The sequence below is a fragment of the Excalfactoria chinensis genome, unplaced genomic scaffold (assembly GCF_039878825.1).
Source record: "Excalfactoria chinensis isolate bCotChi1 unplaced genomic scaffold, bCotChi1.hap2 Scaffold_85, whole genome shotgun sequence".
Taxonomy (NCBI): Eukaryota; Metazoa; Chordata; class Aves; order Galliformes; family Phasianidae; genus Excalfactoria; species Excalfactoria chinensis.
Genome location: NW_027315717.1, coordinates 100039 through 118216, shown reverse-complemented (window position 1 = coordinate 118216; position 18178 = coordinate 100039). Strand labels below are relative to the sequence as shown.

Below are 18178 nucleotides of genomic sequence, written 5' to 3'. Positions count from 1 at the left end.
CATAGTCTTTGAGCAATGCTCCTGCAGTGAGATCACAGCCCACTCACACCGTTCACATCCTGCATGCTCTCTCGCCTTTCTCTTCTCTCTTTCCTTTTTGTGCTGTACTGTGCACAAGAGCTGCTCCTGGGATCAGCTGTCTCTCTGCAGCACTGCCCATTTGTATGAGCTCCCTGAGTCCCAGGAGCCCAGCCCAGCACAATAGCATGACATTTTCATCCTTCCCACTCCTCTCCCCTGAGATATCCCTGGGTCCTGATGGCCAACAGCTCCTGAAAGTCAACAGCATCATGACTGTGTCTAACTCATTTCTTGTACAAATATTCCCTGTGACAGACAAACCTCAATAGATGCAGCTTGGTCATGGCATGCAGTTGATCACTGTGTTTTCCTGTTCATTCAATTGCAACACCTTTCCTTCTGTTTGTTGGCCAAAAACAAAGGGAATTCTTTCTTGGCCCATGTGCCGCTGGTTCTCTGTGGAAAGCTAATTGCAGTTGGTGCAGAGGAGTTTTAACACTGAGCGGGTGGCAGCAGAGAAGAGTGATGTGAGGAAAATTGATGCAAGTCCCATGGGGCCTATGTAAGCAGAAATGGGGTGGGGAGGTTGAGGAGGAAATTTGTCCACACAGTAACACAACAGAACTCATTGGGAACATTCAGGATTGATACCAGTTGAACAGTGCTGATTTAATGTTTTGTTTAAACTCACATATAAATAAATAAACAGTAAACGCCTGCCGGCTTCGGCCACTTTAAGCTCTTTCTAGATATCTCCCCATTTTGCTGTACACGCTATGAAAATTTGAAGAGGATGACAGGAAGGCACAAGGCACAGGAGGCTCTTCAGGTGATAATGGGCCCCAGGCGGCACTTGATGCCGAGTCCGTCAACCTGCAGTGCAGAGAGAAGTTTGCACAGAGTGCTCAACAAGACAAAGGCAGAAGTAACAGTGAACTTTCTTGGAGTATTAATGGGCCCACTGAGGGACACTAACAAGCAAGCTTCCCCAGGGACTTGTTAGAGCAGATAATTGGAAGATATGACTACAGGCAATGAAAGGCACTGGCATGGTGGCCTAGATGTGTAGAAACCCCTCCATTGTCTTATGAAGCAGACAGGCCAAGCCCTGATCCCGAGACCCTTGGTAGAGAGAACCTCATGCTGACTAAGGATCCTTCCTGGGGCAGTGGGTTGGAGGTCAGTATGATGTTAAATGAAAGACATGGGGACAGAAGATCCCAGGCTCTGCATGGGCTGCAGGGACACTGTGAGGTTCATGTCCCAGCTGTGACCCGTGTCTCATCGCAGGCTGTGGGATGTGAGAAGGGCCCAGTCTGAACAAGCAGTCAATCCCAATGAAACTCTGAACTTCAGCTCTCTCAGTTCCAGTGCCTTCCTTTACACACCCTCCAATAGTTAGACATCCTTTATGTTCTGTGTTGCCCAGAAGTGCACCCAGTGCTCCAGGTGAGGCTGCAGCAGTGCAGAGCAGACAGGGACAATCCTTTCCCTCACTGACCTGGTAATACCTTGCTTGATGCACTCCAATGGACTGCTGGCTCTCCTGGCTGCCTGGGCACACTGCTGACTCATGTTCAATTTGATGCTGACCATGACCCCCAATCTTTTCAGTCAGACACTCTAGTGTCCCATATCCAGTCAGTGTGTATGTCCAGGGTTGCTCCTACCCAGGTGCACAATCAGGCACTTGTTCTTGTTATGCTTTATGCACTTGGTGCTTAGGACCAACTGGTACCCACTTCTCTGACTTGTCCACATCTCTCTGCAAGTCCTCTCCACCCTCACTGGAGGCAACAGCACCTCCAATCAGCAAATTTGCTCAGAACAACTCCAAGTCCTGCATGCAGGTCATCTGCAAAAACATGAAAGAGAAGTGGCCCTAAAATGGAGCCCTGGGGAACCCAGATAGTGACCATCTACCTGCCCGATGGATCCCATTGACTGTAATCCTTTGGGACTGACCTGTTGGCCAACTGCTCACCCACTACGTTCTGTTTCTGTCTAGCTGCATGCAGGACATTCTGTCTAGAAGGATGCTGTGAGAAATAGTATCAAAAGCTCTACTGAATTCCTCAAGGTTTTCATCCATTTTCAACTGGCTTACCTTGGTCAGCTAAATGGATAACCGTGTCATAAAAGGACCTGAAGTTAAACAGGACCGTCCCCTCAGGAACTTGTGTTGGCTGCGACCAATGACAGAATTGTCCTTCAGCTGTTTTTCCATAACTCCCACCACCATTGCCTCCATAATTTCACCAGGCACTGGAGTGAGACTGACAGGTCCATAATTGCCCATGTCATCATTCTTGCTCTTCCTTACAAGGAGACAACATTTGCCAGCTTCCTGTCAATGGGCATGACCCCAGAGTTATTTAGTTGCAATTGAAATGAGAGCCCAGAGCAAATTAAGGTGACATCAGTGAAAGAACGTACATGTGCCATAGCTTTGCAATGCCTTGAACTCTAGAGTATGCCACGGATGGAGCAGAGAGGAAGGCCTGCCTCTTCTGTTGTGACCTCCTCCATTTGGTAAGCAGAATAACACTACATGATACATGGGGTCTGTGACTCTTCTCTGCTCTTCTCTGCTCTGCTCTTCTCACAGAGGAGTGGTGCGGGGTGTTGCTCACGTGTCAGTGCAGATAAACTCACTTTCCCTTTAACTCCTTTTCCTCTGTAAACTATTCCACTATTTGTACCCTCATTTACACTTCCACATACCCTCAAGTACACTTCCATATGCCATCAACAATTACACTTTCTTATACCATCAAAACAGTTTGTCAAACAATACTGTTTTTTAGATCCATATACACCCTTACTACCATATAACTTTTCCATTAAGGGTCTGTATTATTCAATTATAAACACCAGAACCAGCACAGATTGGCCCACATCTCTCACACAGTTCCTTGCAAGCAGAACATAGTATTACATAAATTGGTTGACACTCATTAAAAAAGAAAAATAAAAAAGATTTATTTATTTATTTATTTATTTATTTATAAAGTATGTTATGAAGAGAAGGAAGACTAGGGAGACTGTGGGACCACTACTAAGTGAGGGGGGTATTCTGGTAATGAGTGATGCTGAGACGCTGGAGATACTGAAGGCATTCTTTGCTTCTGTCTTCAGTGAAAAAGCTCTCCCTTAGGAATCCCAGACCCAGTGAGCGGGTCTGGGGAATGGAAGGCTTGCCTTTAGTCAGGGATGAGGTGGTCCGTGAGCGCCTAGGCCACACCAATGTTCATAAAGCCATGGGATCTGATGGGATGAATCCATGAGTGCTGAGGGAGCTGGCAGAGGTGTTTTCTGAACCGCTCTCTATCATTATTGAGAGGTCTTGGAGAATGGGGGAGGTGCCTGAAGACTGGAGGATAGCCAGTGTCACTCCGGTCTTCAAAAAGGGCAAGAAGGAAGATCTGGGTGATTACAGGCTAGGCCGCCTCACCTCAGTCCCTGGAAAGGTGATGGAACAGCTTGTGCTGGAAGCCATCTCCAGACAGCTGGAAGAAAAGGAGGATATCAGGAGTAGTCAGCATGTGTCCACCAAGAGGAGGTCATGATCAAACAACCTGACAGCCTTCTATGACCTTTTCACTTGCTTGGTCGATGAGGCGAGAGCGGTGGATGTAGCCTACCTTAATTTCAGCAAGGCATTTGATACTGTCTCATATGACATTCTTATAACAAAGCTGAGGAATGTGGGATAGATGAGTGGACAGTGAGGTGGGTTGAGAACTGGTTGACTGGCAGAGCACAGAGGATTGTCGTTGGCGGCGCAGAATCTGGTTGGTGACCTGTAAGTAGTGGTGTACCTCTGGGGTCAGGGCTGGGTCCAGTCTTGTTCAACATCTTTATCAGTGACCTTGATGAGGGAATAGTGGCCACCAACATCTAGTTTGCTGATGACACAAAGTTGGGAGGATTGGCTGACACGCCTGAAGGCTGTGCTGCCATTCAGTGAGACCTGGACAGGCTGGAGAGCCAGGCGGTATGAAACCAGATGAGGTTTAACAAAAGCAAGTGTAGAGTCTTGCACCTAGGAAGAAATAATTGCATGCACCAGGACTGGTTGGGGGATGAGCTGCTGGAGATGAGCTCTGCTGAGAGGGACCTGGGCATCCTGGAGGACAAAAGGTTGGCCATGAGCCAGCAGTGTGCCCTCATGGCCAAAGAGGCCAATGGCATTCTGGGGTGCATGAAAAAGAGAATGTCTAGCAGGTCGAGGGAGGTGATCCTACCCCTTTACTCTGCCCTGGTAAGGCATCATTTGGAGAACAGTGTCCAGTTCTGGGCTCCCCAGTACAAAAAAAGACAGGGACCTCCATGAAACACCCCAGCAGAGGGCCACAAAGGTAGTGAAGGGACTGGAGCATCTCCCCTATGAAGAAAGGGAAGGCCCTACAGAGGGATCTGGACAGGCTGGAGAGCTGGGCTGAAGTCAATGGGATGAGGTTCAACAAGACCAAAGGCTACGTCCTGCATTTTGGGACCTGGAACGGACTGCCCATGGGATTGGTGTAGTCACTGACCATGGAGGTGTTCAAGGAATGACTGGATGTTGTATTGAGGGACATGGATTAGTGGGAGCTATTAGTGATAGGTGAACAGTAGGACTGGAAAATCTTTTAGGTCTTTTCCAACCATGGTGATTCTATGATACTATGATATCCTGTCCTGGTATGTGTGCCCTTTGTGTTTCAGCAAACATTCTGTGGTAGGACTCACCACATGTCTGGAACTAGTCACTGACCACTAGAAATCTGGTGTTAAATTCAACAGATTTTAATGTACTGTCATGATGCTGTTGTCTTTCAGGAGCTGTTTGCCATGAGGATCCAGGGACATCTCAGGGGAGACAAGTGGGAGGATAAACATGACATATTCTTCTGCTGAGCTGGGCCGGGCTCCTGGGACACAGGGAGCTCTTAAAAATGGGCAGGGCTGCAGAGAGACAGCTGTGCCCAGGAGCAGCTCTTGTGCACAGCACAGCCTGCAGTTAAAGGAAGGAGAGGAGAGAAAGGGGAGAGAGCATGCAGGATGTGAACGGTGTGAGCAGGCTGTGAGCTCACTGCAGGAGCATTGCCCACAGACCATGACAAGGTAAGTTTCACTGCAGACCGTGCAGCTGCATTTCATAGAGGGTTAACTTAATCTGGGACATCCCATAGCAGATCTGGCTGCAGGCACTGCATGATTCTTTACTGTGGAAAAAGCCTTCTCCTCCAGTTGAGGGCTTCCATGCTGCAACATCAGAGCACAGCCCTGAGGGCTGCATGTCCCAGCACGGCTGCAGGCTGTGCATGTGGGGCTGCAGGCGGGTGCCCAGGGCTGTCCTGCAGAGCAGGGTCCCTGCTGTGCCCCAGGGGCTGTGTGCCGGCTATGGGACTCTGCCGCCTGCCAGGCTCAGCACTCAGCCTGCCCGGGGAGCTGTCCAGGGTGCTGCGGGGAGACGTGTGGGGGGAAGGAGCCCCCCGGTAGAGGGGCTTGTGCTGCCACAGCTGCTGCCTGGGGCAGGGGATCACAGCTCCACTGTGAGGGTTCTTTGCAAGAGGAGAGCCAAGGCAGGGATTTTCCATTTCCTGTTCTGCTGGAAGGCAAAAAGGATTGTTTGCAGAAATCTAAAAGGGACTGTCAATTTTGAGCACAGCTCTGAGACTACCAAATATTTCTTCAATCCTTTGGTTGTTTTGTGAACAGTCACACAGAATGCACAGAATGTGCATTTAGCCTCTCCTTCCTAAAATGATAAAAGTTATCTCTGTTTTCTGCAGACATTAATACTACACTTGTCCTGAAAACATGCTGATTTCACTAAGAAAAACTAAATTGCACAGAGGCTGGGGCTGGGGTCACGAGAAGCTGCTGGAATAGAGAGGAAAATATCCAGGAGGCTGGGATATGATAAGAATATGAGAAGACATTAAGAACTGCCTAGTCTTCTACTCCTAAAGAGATGGTGAAGCTCACAAAAGCTGGAGTTAAATGAACATTTTCCAAAGGGAAAGGAGAACTTTTATAGTATTTCAGGAGCAGAGTTTCTGAGAATAATCTGTAGTGGTCATTATCTTCTGTGCTCTGAGCAGGACTCCAAGCCCAGGATCAGCAGATGCCCAACAGCAGCTCCATCAGCAAGTTCCTCCTGCTGCCGTTGGCAGAAACGCGGCAGCTGCAGCTCCTGCACTTCTGGCTCTTGCTGGGCATCTACCTGGCTGCCCTCCTGGGCAACGGCCTCATCAGCACAGCCGTAGCCTGCGACCGCCGCCTGCACACCCCCATGTACTTCTTCCTGCTCAACCTGGCCCTCCTCGACCTGGGCTGCATCTCCACCACTCTCCCCAAAGCCATGGCCAACGCCCTCTGGGACACCAGGGCCATCTCCTACGCAGGATGTGCTGCACAGATCTTTTTCTTTCTCTTCCTCATCTCAGCAGAGTGTTCCCTTCTCACCATCATGTCCTATGACCGCTACATTGCCATCTGCAAGCCCCTGCACTACGGGACCTTGATGGACAGCAGAGCTTGTGCCACCATGGCAGCAGCTGCCTGGGGCGCTGGGTTTCTCAATTCCCTGCTGCACACTGCCAGTACGTTTTCACTGCCTCTCTGCCAAGGCAATGCTGTCAACCAGTTTTTCTGTGAAGTTCCCCAGATCCTCAAGCTCTCCTGCTCAGGCTCCTACTTCAGGGAAGTTGTGCTTATCATTTTTAGTGCCAGTTTAGGCTTTGGGTGCTTTGTTTTCATAGTTCTGTCCTATGTGCAGATCTTCATGGCCGTGCTGAGGATGCCCTCTGAGCAGGGACGGCACAAAGTCTTCTCCACGTGCCTCCCTCACCTGGCTGTGGTCTCCCTGTTTCTCAGCACTGCCTTTTTTGCCTACCTGAAGCCCGCCTCCATTTCCTCCCCATTCATGGACCTGATGGTGGCACTTCTGTACTCAGTGGTGCCTCCAGCACTGAACCCCGTCATCTACAGCATGAGGAACCAGGAAGTCAAGGATGCAGTGAGGTAAGTGATGACCAGATGTGTTTCAAAAACACTGAACTGCCCATCTTTTGGAATTCATGACATATAATGCAGCTTTTTACTGTTACAAACCCTTTGTTTTGTTTTGTTTTGATCAGTTTTTATAAGTGCAATGTATTAAATCTGATTCCTTTTTTAAAATACTGTAATGCTTTTCACTAAAACGTCATTATTCAAATCAGTTCCTCTTCAGCTTGTCCCTTTGTTGTGTAGCCCAGATACACTGCACATAATGAATGAGGCTCCCTGTGAAGCTTAACAGAATAAAGGACGTGCAGCGACTCTGTCTGTCCTCCTTCTTGTGAGACATTTCTGGAGCTGTTGGGGTCGGATGTTCTAAGAAACCCACAGTCCAGCAGGAAGCACACGGCTGTTCATCAGACTGTGTGGTGACTTCAGCCTGCAACAGCTGACGGGACATCCCTGGGGTCCTGGCTGGGGTCTGTGCTTTCAGGTTCACGTCTGTCAGTGCCTCTGTGTTGTGGTGTTGTGATTTCTGTTGTTGGTATTCCACAACAGAACATCATGCAGAACAGTGGCAGCTGAAGAGTTAACGTCCTCTTTCCTTGTTACCACCGTTTATAGCATTTTGGGTTCCTGTGGGGGGGGAGAGGGTGGGGGCCCGAGGTCAGCATCCCCGGAGGACTTGGAGTGAAGAGGAAGCAGGGTGGGATTTCAGACCGGATCCCAGCCGCTCTCTGCCTCTGGCCTTCTCAGCTCCCCACAGAGAAAAGCACATGCTGCCCTCACACTATCATGGTTTGACTCCCGTTTTGGGTACTCTTCTCTTTCTTGTTTTGTTTGATTTGGTTACATTTAGTAAATTACTGTTCCTCCTCAGATTGTTGCCATTGTGTTTTCTCTTTGTTAAAACTGTATGCTCACTCTCTGCTGTTCCCCCTCTCCTGGATCTTGTGGCCAGCACAGGCCAGGTCACAGCAAACCCCCCCCCCCTTTTTTTTTTTTTTTTTTTTTTTTTTTTTTTTTTTTTTTTTTTTTTTTTTTCCCTTTGCTCCTTTCTCTATTCTTTTTTCTTTTCCCGGGCCGTGTGCCCCCTGCCATGGCCTTACATCTAGGGTATGACAACTATTGGTGGAGAGTGCAGGCAACTATGGGCATCTACTTCATTTTAAGAGCATTGTATAGAGGACTAAGGACCATTATGTTCCTTGGAACTTGCTGATTTCTTTTTAAGCTCCTCATGTTCTGTGTCAGAGTTGCACATACCTATAATCAGTTAAGGGCACGGATGGAGATACCTGCCTGGTCCCTGTCCATCCTAGTTAATTTAACTGACAATACAGTGTTTGGACTGGTCACCAGGTGCTCATCCCAGTTCCTTATGCATGTTCAGGGTGCCAGCTTAAGTACCATGCTGTCAGTCTCTCTGAATGCATTCCTTGTAATTGTAATTTACATTATGTCGGGGAAGCCTTACCCAGAACCAGAGAATGCTGAGTGGTACGGAAAATGGAGAGGTTTAGGAGAGAGCTTAGAAGTGTGGGGACACCCAGTGTCATGGGATTTTACTCTTGAACACCCGTGGGACCCTGAGAAACAAAGCAAGTATCTGAGTGAGGGATGGTGCAGCTCAGAAAGATCTGAGGAGGAATGGCTTATCTGGGGCTTGGCTTGTGCTTACTGAACTCTATATAATATTAGTGTGGAGAGAGGGAGTTTCCAAACTGAGACTCAAACCAAAAGGGTAAACCTCCAGGTCAATCTTGGTCAATCACAGGAAGCACCAGTGTCAGTGTCAGTTGCCTGTGTGGAAGGCATGAAGTGGAAATGGGTGTCCTCACGCCTGGAACAGAAAGAAAAAGAAATGGAGGAAGAAGAGGAAGATCCAGGCGAGGGGCCCTCCTCAAAACCTCCCATGCAGAAAGGCAGCGGAGAAAAGTAAGAGGCATGGAGAGCAGAGTGATAAGGAGGGAGTCACAGTGCCCACCCCTGAAAATGACTGAAATCCAAGGCACAAGAAAGGAGTTCATGAGATACTCAGATGAAACTGTTGTTGCCTGGTTGCTTTGGTGTTGGGACAACGGGGCCAGTAGTGTGTCCCTAGGGAGTAATGAAGCTCATCAACTAGGAAACATTGCCCAAGACCCTGCTATTGACAGAGGGATTGGTAGATGTCTGGATGGAGTCAACACCGTCTGGGAAAGAATATTATTTGTTGTGAAGTAAAGATTGAATGAGGGGATTGAGTGCACCCTCAGTAAGTTTGCAGACGACTGGGAGGGAGTGTTGATCTGCCTGAGGGGAGAAGGGCACTACAGAGGGACCTGGATAGACTTGATCGATGGGCCAAGGTTAATGGAATGAGTTTCAACAGGGACAAGTGTTGGGTCCTGCATTTTGGTCACAACAACCCCAGGCAACCCTACAGGCTTGGGGAAGTGTGGCTGGAAAGTTCCCAGACAGAAAGGGACCTTGGTGTGCTGATGGACAGTCAGCTGAATACGAGCCAGCAGTGTGCCCAGGTGGCCAAGAGGGCCAATGGCATCCTGGCTTGTATCAGGAATGGTGTGGTGAGCAGGACTAAGAAAGTCATCCTGCCCCTGTACTCGGCATTGGTGAGGCCTCACCTCGAGTACTGTGTCCAGTTTTGGGCTCCTCAGTACAAAAAAGACATAGAGGTACTGGAGCAGGTCCAGAGAAGGGCAACGAGGCTCGTGAAGGGCTTGGAGAATCAGCCCTATGAGGAGAGGCTATAAGGAAGCTGGGGCTGTTTAGTCTGAGGAAGAGGAGGCTGAGGGGAGACCTGAAAGGTTCTTACAGTGAGAGTGGGGCAGGTCTCTTCTCACTAGTGACATGTGACAGGACGAGGGGAAATGGCCTCAAGTTGCACCAGGGCAAGTTTAGGTTGGATATTAGGAAGAACTTCTTTACAGAAAGGGTGGTTAGGTACTGGAATGGGCTCCCCAGGGAGGTGGTTGAAACGCCATCCCTGGATGAGTTTAAGAGCCGTTTGGATGTGGTACTCAGGGATATGATTTAGCAGATTTTTAGCAGATTTTTTTGTTGTGTTTTGTTGTTGTTGTTGTTTTTAGAGATAGGCTTCTGGTTAGGCTGCGGTTGGACTTGATCTTCAAGGTCTTTTCCAACGTGAGTAATTCTATGATTCTGTGATTCTATGATATCCTTTCAAAGTTGAGCTGGAGCCTGGGCTGAGAAGATGGAATAATGTTGAGAAAGACACCCAGTATTTGAGAGAAACAGCCATAGATCCCACATTTGTTTCTAATGATCCACACCAAGACCATGATCCTGAGAGTGTGACAAGTACACCTGAAATATGGTGGAAGCTCACAAGAGCAACACTGGAGAGGTATGCCATTTCTTCGGTAGCAACGACCAATACGAAGACCTAGACAGAAGACCCCCAATTTTTGAACCGATTCTAACACTTCAAAACTTGGAACAAAAATTACCACCATCCCATGTGTAATCGGGTTATCTAGATTTACCCGTGATAGGGGCTGCTGCCCCTGGAAGGAGGGAAATGAACAAAAACAATGGCAGCAATCTAAGGAAAGAACTTATTTTACTAAATACGAATAATATTGGAATACAAGGTGACACAATATGATACAATATAACTACAACTACTAAATCAAACAAGACAGAGAAAAAAGAGAGAAAAAAGTGTCCCCGAGAACCGGGAGGCCTACTGCGATCTCTAGGCGACAGGCTGGAACGTTGCTGATAGAGGGAGACGGCAGGGATGGAGCGCTCCAAAGCAATAGACAGAGTGAAAAGAAGGATGTTCCAGCCTGGGAGTGAGATTACATATGTGTCCTCCTCCTCTGGTGATTCGTCTCTGGCCGCGTCGTCCCCTGGGATATGTAGTTTCCTCCAAGAGCTGAGTACTCGGGATGCTGCCATTCCACAGATCTGGAGCATGAACCTTCCACACTTCCGCATACCCTCTGTTACACTTCCGCATACCCTCTGTTACACTTCCACATACCCTCTGTTACACTTCCACATACCCTCTGTTACACTTCCGCATACCCTCTGTTACACTTCCGCATACCCTCTGTTACACTTCTGCATACCCTCTGTTACACTTCCGCATATACTCTGTTACACTTCCACATACCCTCTGTTACACTTTCTTATACCACCAAAACAGTTTACCACTATTTGTACCCTCAGCTAATGATTCATACCGCACATGATGTCATGATGTAGAATATTGACAGCACAAAACCATGACACCATGCCTCCATATCTGCCATCTGCCAAATGGCAGAAATACTAGATAAAATGGAGAAGAGACAAGATGTCTTGTGGGAGGAATTGTCCCTGGCAATTAATCGTGATGAACCTGTGGCAGTATCAGAAATACCTGATGAAGACCAGGATAATCAAAAGAATCTGTTGAAGAAGCTGGTCAAACTGATAAAAGTCTCAGCTGTCAAAGGCAAGCATCCCTGTCACAGAGTTATCTAGATCAATCTATGTCCGTGATGGGGGGGAAAAAGCAGGGGGACAGTAGGCCCATTGGCCCCCTGGCCTCCAAATAAATGGGAAGGGAAAAAGAGAAAGGGGTAGGGAGATGGGAGCTGGGCTCAAGGAAGCAAACAGAGAAACAGCAACAATCTAAGGAGGAAAACTTATTTTACTGTGATACTGGAATACAAGATAACACAATATAATACAATCTAATTGAAATTGAGGCTAATAAATCAAGTAAAATAAGAGAGAGAAAGAGAGAGTTTTCCAAAGACTGAGAGGCCTGCTTTGAAATTGAAGTTGCACAGCTTGGAAGCACACCCACACCCATGAGGTCCTCTGGGATAGCAAAATATACCAATAGCTAAAATTACAAAACCATGACACCTAGAAATTTGGCTAGAAAGCCAAAGCAGTGGACCTAATGCTCCTCCACCCTTTGCAAAACTATAACACTGAGTGATGACTTGGCCTTTAAAATATGTTTACTCAAACTTCTCGGTAAGGATGGAATTCACATCTCCTTTGCCTCTTCCTTTCTTTCCTCCCTCCTCTGTCCCCAAGAGCTTTTCAGGTGAGAGATTTCCTTGGAGAGCATTGAAGAGAGGTACTTAAATGGTTTCCTTCTCAGAGCTGCTTTCTGCTGTGGGTCTGTGAACACACTGCTGTCTGTACCCATTATCCAGGCAGAGCAGTTCACTCGTAGGCAAGGAATAGCTAGAGAGAATTGGATGGGATTACACAGAGCAAGTGCTGAAAGCTTTACATTCAACATTTCTTCTAAAGTCTGTGCCCTAACACATCCCTGCTGGGGAATGCAGGTAATAAGATAAAATCATACGGCTCATCCACAAGAAAATTAGACCTGCAAATACAGAAGAGGTAGGTTTTTCAGCTTATCTGACTTCGTTCTTTATTTTTATTATGCCCCTTCATCCTTTCCCCTTCCCTTTCCCTTTCCCTTTCCCTTTCCCTACACCTTCCACTCCCCCCCCCCCCCCCCCGCCTTCCCTTCCACAAACTACATAAGGAGCAATAAGGAGAAGGCAATTTTTTTTAATCCTTTCTGAAATGTTAGGTGTTCCATGTTGTGTTTATTTCATTTTGTAGGTGGCTGAATTACATCATAGACCAGTGAAGTCCTGGAAAATATTCTTGAAGGGGTAAGACAGAACCTTTGGGAATCCTCTACTGAATTTGTCATATCTGCCATCAGAAATAAGTAGGCATCTCTGCTGTGAATTAGACAGCTTCCTCCTCAGGTTATGGGTTGTGGGTTTCCTTCAGGGAATCCTGGGTTTTCACCATTTTGGTGTTTCCTGAGGGTGCTTTATTTATTTATTTTATTTATTTATTTTCCTGGCTCACTCAACAGTCTCTGATTCTGCTGTAATGTTAAAGTGGTTCTGCAGAGCTTGAGTTCACTGCATCATTCCATATTGTTCTCTGCTCAGGGATCACCTGCACACCCAGGGAGAACTGACTGTGGTTTCATTGGCCAAGGTGCGTCATGGTCATTTTGAACACCAGTTGACTTAGGAGCGTCAGCAAACTAAAAAGCATCCAGCTTAGGCAGTCATTTACTTCTAAGAGTTCCTATTTCTGGGTAAATTCCATGAAGAGTTTGCATCTGCTGGTTTCTAGGGCTAAAGGAACTCTGATGGAGCTGGAAATATTAATGGCTTTTTAAAGATGAAGTTTACTTCTTTACTACTAAGGGGCGATGATTGGAACCAACTGAAGCCAAGGAGCACCATGTTCTGGAAGGAGAAACTGCAGAGACTGACAGATGCCCACGAATACGGAATTCAACCACAACACAAGTAATAGAGTGGCATCAGTGACTTCCAGGGTATTAAAATGTTTATTTCTCTGAAGTTAAATTTACCTGGTGACAGTCATTTAGTTGAACCCCTCCTGGTCAGGGGAAAAAGAAGTGACTCTGTAAAGGACTCCACTATAGCCCCTCTGCCTCTACAGAGGTATCTGTTCTGAGCACCTTCTAGATGAGTTGCATTAAGCAGACATGAACCTGTGATAATGCCCCACAAAGCGCGTGAGAACTCAGCAATAGGTGAAATGCACATAACGCTGGGACAGATGGTTTGAAATGATGCTTTCAGCCCTCTTTCCTCACAAGATAGCATGGCAGCAAGGCAAATACTGAGATTCAGAGCAAGATAAATACTGAAGCGGTACGTGACTAAAGAAATTTTTTGCTGTTTTCTCCATGACAGACAACTTCCCCAGAACTCATTTTTTCAGCCCATGACATTGCAATTTTTTCCTCCAAAATGGGTATAGGTAAAAAAGATTTTTTTTTTTTTTTTCTGTATGTAGTTTCATTTCCCTCATGAGCAACAATTCAAAAATCACTTATATTTACAAAACAAATCAGTATTCCAAGTGATATATCCAAGTGATACTCATAAAGGCATTCTTTTCACAAGGGTTGTAATCATAACCTTGGACTATAATGGGGGAAAACATCCTGCCCTGCGCCTTTGTTGTGCCTCTCACTGTCCTTCACAGCACAGTGACTGTAGGCTCAGTCCTTCACAACCCCAAAGAACCAGGATGAAGGAGCACGTGACAGCCATGGCCAAAGTTTCACTCAAGGAGAATGAAATACCCAGGGGGAAAAAATGGGGAAAGCAATCCTTTTGTAGGGTTAACAGTAATCCTATGTGCTTCCCAGTTTCTGGTACAGAATTAATTATTAGAGATGATGATGTCAAATAACATGTCCTTGCTTTTGCATGTGCACAGGCTGTGTGTCGAGTATGGCTACCCAAGTGACCAATGCGGTGAATGCAAGTGGTGTGAAGGAGTTCATTCTCATCGGCCTCTCTGAGAGACAAGGTGTGCAGGGACTGTACTTTGTAATGTTTCTTTGCTTCTATACAATTAACGTGGTGGGAAATCTGCTCATTATTGTTACCGTGATTAGCAGCCAACATCTGAACTCCCCCATGTACTTCTTCCTCTGCTACTTGTCCTTTGTAGACATCTGTTACTCCTCTGTCACAGCTCCCAAATTGATTGCTGACTTCCTTGTCAAAAACAAAACCATCTCCTTTGTGGGCTGCATAGCACAGCTCTTTGGGGTCCATTTCTTCGGCTGCACAGAGATCTTCATCCTCACAGTGATGGCCTATGATCGCTACACAGCCATCTGCAGACCTCTCCACTACACCACGCTCATGACTAGGCGCACATGCAGCCGCATGGTGGTGGGCTCATGGCTGGGAGGCTGTGCGCACTCCATTGTGCAGGCTCTTCTGACCGCTCGGCTCCCCTTCTGTGGCCCCAACAAAGTTGACCACTACTTCTGCGATGTCCATCCCCTGCTACGGCTGGCCTGCGCTGACACCTACGCCGTCAGCATCATTGTCATTGCCAACAGTGGGATGATACCTCTGAGCTCTTTCTTCATTTTGGTTGTGTCTTACGTGGTGATCCTGGTCTCCTTGAGAAGTCACACATCTGAAGGACGGCGCAAGGCCCTCTCCACCTGTGGGTCCCACATCACTGTGGTGGTTCTGTTCTTCGGGCCGTGCACATTCACCTACATACGCCCATCCAGTGATCTCTCGGAGGACAAGATCATGGCACTATTTTATACCCTAATTGCCCCCATGCTAAACCCCCTAATCTACACACTGAGGAATAAAGAGGTAAAGAATGCCATGAGAAAACTGTGGAGTAGAAGAGTAGAAAGTGAAAAGGCAAAGGTGTAGAAACATGGACAGTTTTCCCAAAGGATCTTTCACAATGATATATTTGGTCAGCATTGCCACTAAGATTCCTTTTGAATAAAAGCTTGTTCATTCACACTGAAGGCTCATCTTTTGGTTTGGAGGACACTGTAAATCCTGTGACAAGTTGACATTTCCTGTCCTCTTGTCAATGAGCACAGTCTCCCAGTGGGGCTCCCCAGAACTACCTGAAACACCATCAAATAGATAAACGCCATCAGAAACACTGAACATGCTGTAGGATCTCAATAGGCTCTCAATTAAAGCTCTGACATGAGGTGCCAGCAGAACCATCAGGGAGTGTGATCAGGAGATGGACTGGTGGAGTGATTCACTGGCATCCCTGAGGGAAGGGTGCCAGGCAGATACCCCCAGAAAAGTGGTTGACTCCCTGCTCTGTCACAGTCAGACAGACCTGACTGATGAGGAGGGTTGGAAGACAGTCCCAACTTGATATCAGAGGAGCCCCTCCGCCTGCCTAGCCCTCTTCCCCAGCTCCCTCTAAGCAACAGGTTTGAGACACTGGAAATTGAAGGAGATATGAGTGGGGAGGCAATGGAGGATCTGCCTAGGAGGGAGCCTGATGCAAGGCAGTCACCACCATGCCTTGAGACTACCTCTGTCATGAAAGAAAGAAGGGTGGTCATGGTGGGTGACTCCCTTCTCAGAGGAATAGAGGGCTCCATATGCAGACTGGACCCAAGCCGTCAGGAAGTCTGCTGCCTTCCTGGCATCAGGTCAGGGGCATAACGAGGAAACTCCCAAAGCTGGTTAAGTCCACTGATTATTTTCCACTACTCATAGTTCAGGTGAACAATGATGAAATTTCTTAGAGAAGCCTACAAACTATGAAAAGAGATTTCAGGAGTTTAGGCCATTTAGTTCAAAGAGCGGGAGCTCAAGTGATTTTATTGTTCTATACCTTCAGGGGCAGTGAGGGACATGGAGCAGGCTTGGAAAGCACGAGCAAAGAATACTTGGATCAGAGGCTGGTGTTGAGCCAGAAACTTTGGGTTCTTTGATCACAGGGCAGTTTACTTGGCCACCGGCCTGTTATCCATGAATGGAACCCAACTATCTCAAAGGGGGAAACAAATCCTAGCACAGAAGACAGCAGGGCTTATCGAAAGAGCTTTAAACTAACTACAATGGGGGAGGGGACAAAACAGGGCTCACCAGAGATGAGCCTAGGGGAATGCTGCTTGAGCTGGGAGTGAGGCAGATGCCCCAGCTGAAGGGGCACGCAGCTTGGCTAACAAGCAGGAGGAGCTGGAAGCAACTGTGCATCTGGCAAACCATGACCTAGTTGCTATTACCGATCCATGGTGGGATCACTGCTGTGACTAGAGCGCTGTGATGGATGGTTACAAGCTCTTCAGAAGATATAGATGAGGAAGAAAGGGTGGTGGTGTGGCCCTTTATATTAGAGTTTTGATGTTGAAGAGCTTGGGCTTTGGAATGATAAAGACGAGTGCATGTGGGTAAGGATCAGGGGGAAGGCCTGCAGGGGTGACATCTTGCTGAAGGTCTCTTATAGACCACCTTATCAGGATGAATTGATGGGTGAGGCATTCTATGAGCAGCTCACTGAAGTCACACAATCGCCAGCACTCATTCTCTTGGGAGACTTCAACTTCCCTGATATATGCTGGGAATATAATAAAGAGCAGAGGAAGCAGTGCAAGAGGTTTCTAGAGTGTATGGAAGATAGCTTCCGTATACAGCTGGTACAAGAGCCTAGCAGGGGTGATACCTTGCTAGACCTGCTCTTCACTAACAGTGAAGGACTGGTAGGAGTTGAGAAGGTTGAGGACTGTCTTGGGCAGAGCGACCATGAAATGGTAGAATTCTCTATTCTTGGAGATGTCAGAAGGGTGACTAGCAAAACCACTATCCTGAACTTCCAGAGGGCAGACTTTGACCTGCTCAGGACATTTGTAGCACGGGTCCCTTGGGAGTCGCTCCTTATGAGTAGAGGGGTCCAGGAAGCCTGGACACTCCTCAAGATGGAAATCTTAAAGGCACAAGAACAGGCTGTCCCTGAATGCCATAAGGTGAGCCATAGGGGAAGAAGACCAGTGTGGATGAACTGGGAACAATTGTTGAGACTCAGGAAGAAAAAGAGGATCTACGTCCTCTGGAAGAAAGGACAGGCTACTTGGGGAGATTGCAAGGAAGTTGCTAAGATATGCAGGAAGGAAGTTAGGAAGGCAAAAGCCCAACTTGAGCTCCGATTGGCCACTGCAGTAAAAGAGGGCAAGAAATCCTTTTACAAATGTATCAGTGGTAAGACAAGAACCAGGGAAAATGTCCATCCTTTAGCTGATGGAGCGGGGAATGTGACTACTGAGGATAAGAAGGCTGAGGTCCTCAATGCCTTCTTTAAATCTGCCTTTAATAGGCAGATCAGTTATCCTCAGGGCACTTTATGCCCTGATCTGGAAGTCTGGGATGGAACGCACAATACTCCCCTAGCGATTCAGGTGGAGACAAAAAGCTCCTCTTCCAGCTGGACTGTCACAAATCCATGGGACCAGATGGGCTCCACCCTTGGTTGCTGGAGGAGCTAGCGGGGGTGATTGCCGAGCTTGCTCTCTGCCATCTACCAGCATTCCTGGTTGTCTGGAGAGGTCCCAGAAGGTTGGAGACTTGCCGATGTGATTCCCATCTACAAGAAGGGCCGTAAGGAGGATCTGGGGAACTACAGGCCTGTCAGCCTGACCTCGGTACCAGGGAAAGTTACAGAACAAATCATCTTGGGTGAGATCACGCAGCTTGTACGTGGCATCCAGGAGATCAGGCCTAGACAGCATAGGTTCATGAAAGGCAGGTTTTGCTCGCCCAACCTCATCTCCTTCTACAACTGGGTGACCAGACTGGAAGACAAGAGGAAGGCTGTTGATTTA

At 47.5% G+C, this 18178-nt stretch overlaps 2 protein-coding genes across 2 annotated transcripts; both read left to right on the top strand.

Moving 5' to 3' along the window:
- The first annotated feature begins 6136 nt into the window (after nucleotides 1–6136).
- LOC140265420 (olfactory receptor 14J1-like) lies at nucleotides 6137–7039 on the top strand. Its single transcript, XM_072361343.1, has one exon. It carries the CDS (start codon nucleotides 6137–6139, stop codon nucleotides 7037–7039), a length of 903 nt encoding a protein of 300 aa, XP_072217444.1.
- Nucleotides 7040–14297: 7258 nt separating this feature from the next.
- On the top strand, nucleotides 14298–15254 carry LOC140265366 (olfactory receptor 4S2-like). The gene has a single exon (XM_072361282.1). It carries the CDS (start codon nucleotides 14298–14300, stop codon nucleotides 15252–15254), a length of 957 nt encoding a protein of 318 aa, XP_072217383.1.
- Nucleotides 15255–18178: the final 2924 nt, after the last annotated feature.

Bases quoted from the DNA above. Each gene is read 5' to 3' on its own strand.
- LOC140265420 (XM_072361343.1), top strand. From the start codon at position 6,137: ATGCCCAACAGCAGCTCCATCAGCAAGTTCCTCCTGCTGCCGTTGGCA.
- LOC140265366 (XM_072361282.1), top strand. From the start codon at position 14,298: ATGGCTACCCAAGTGACCAATGCGGTGAATGCAAGTGGTGTGAAGGAG.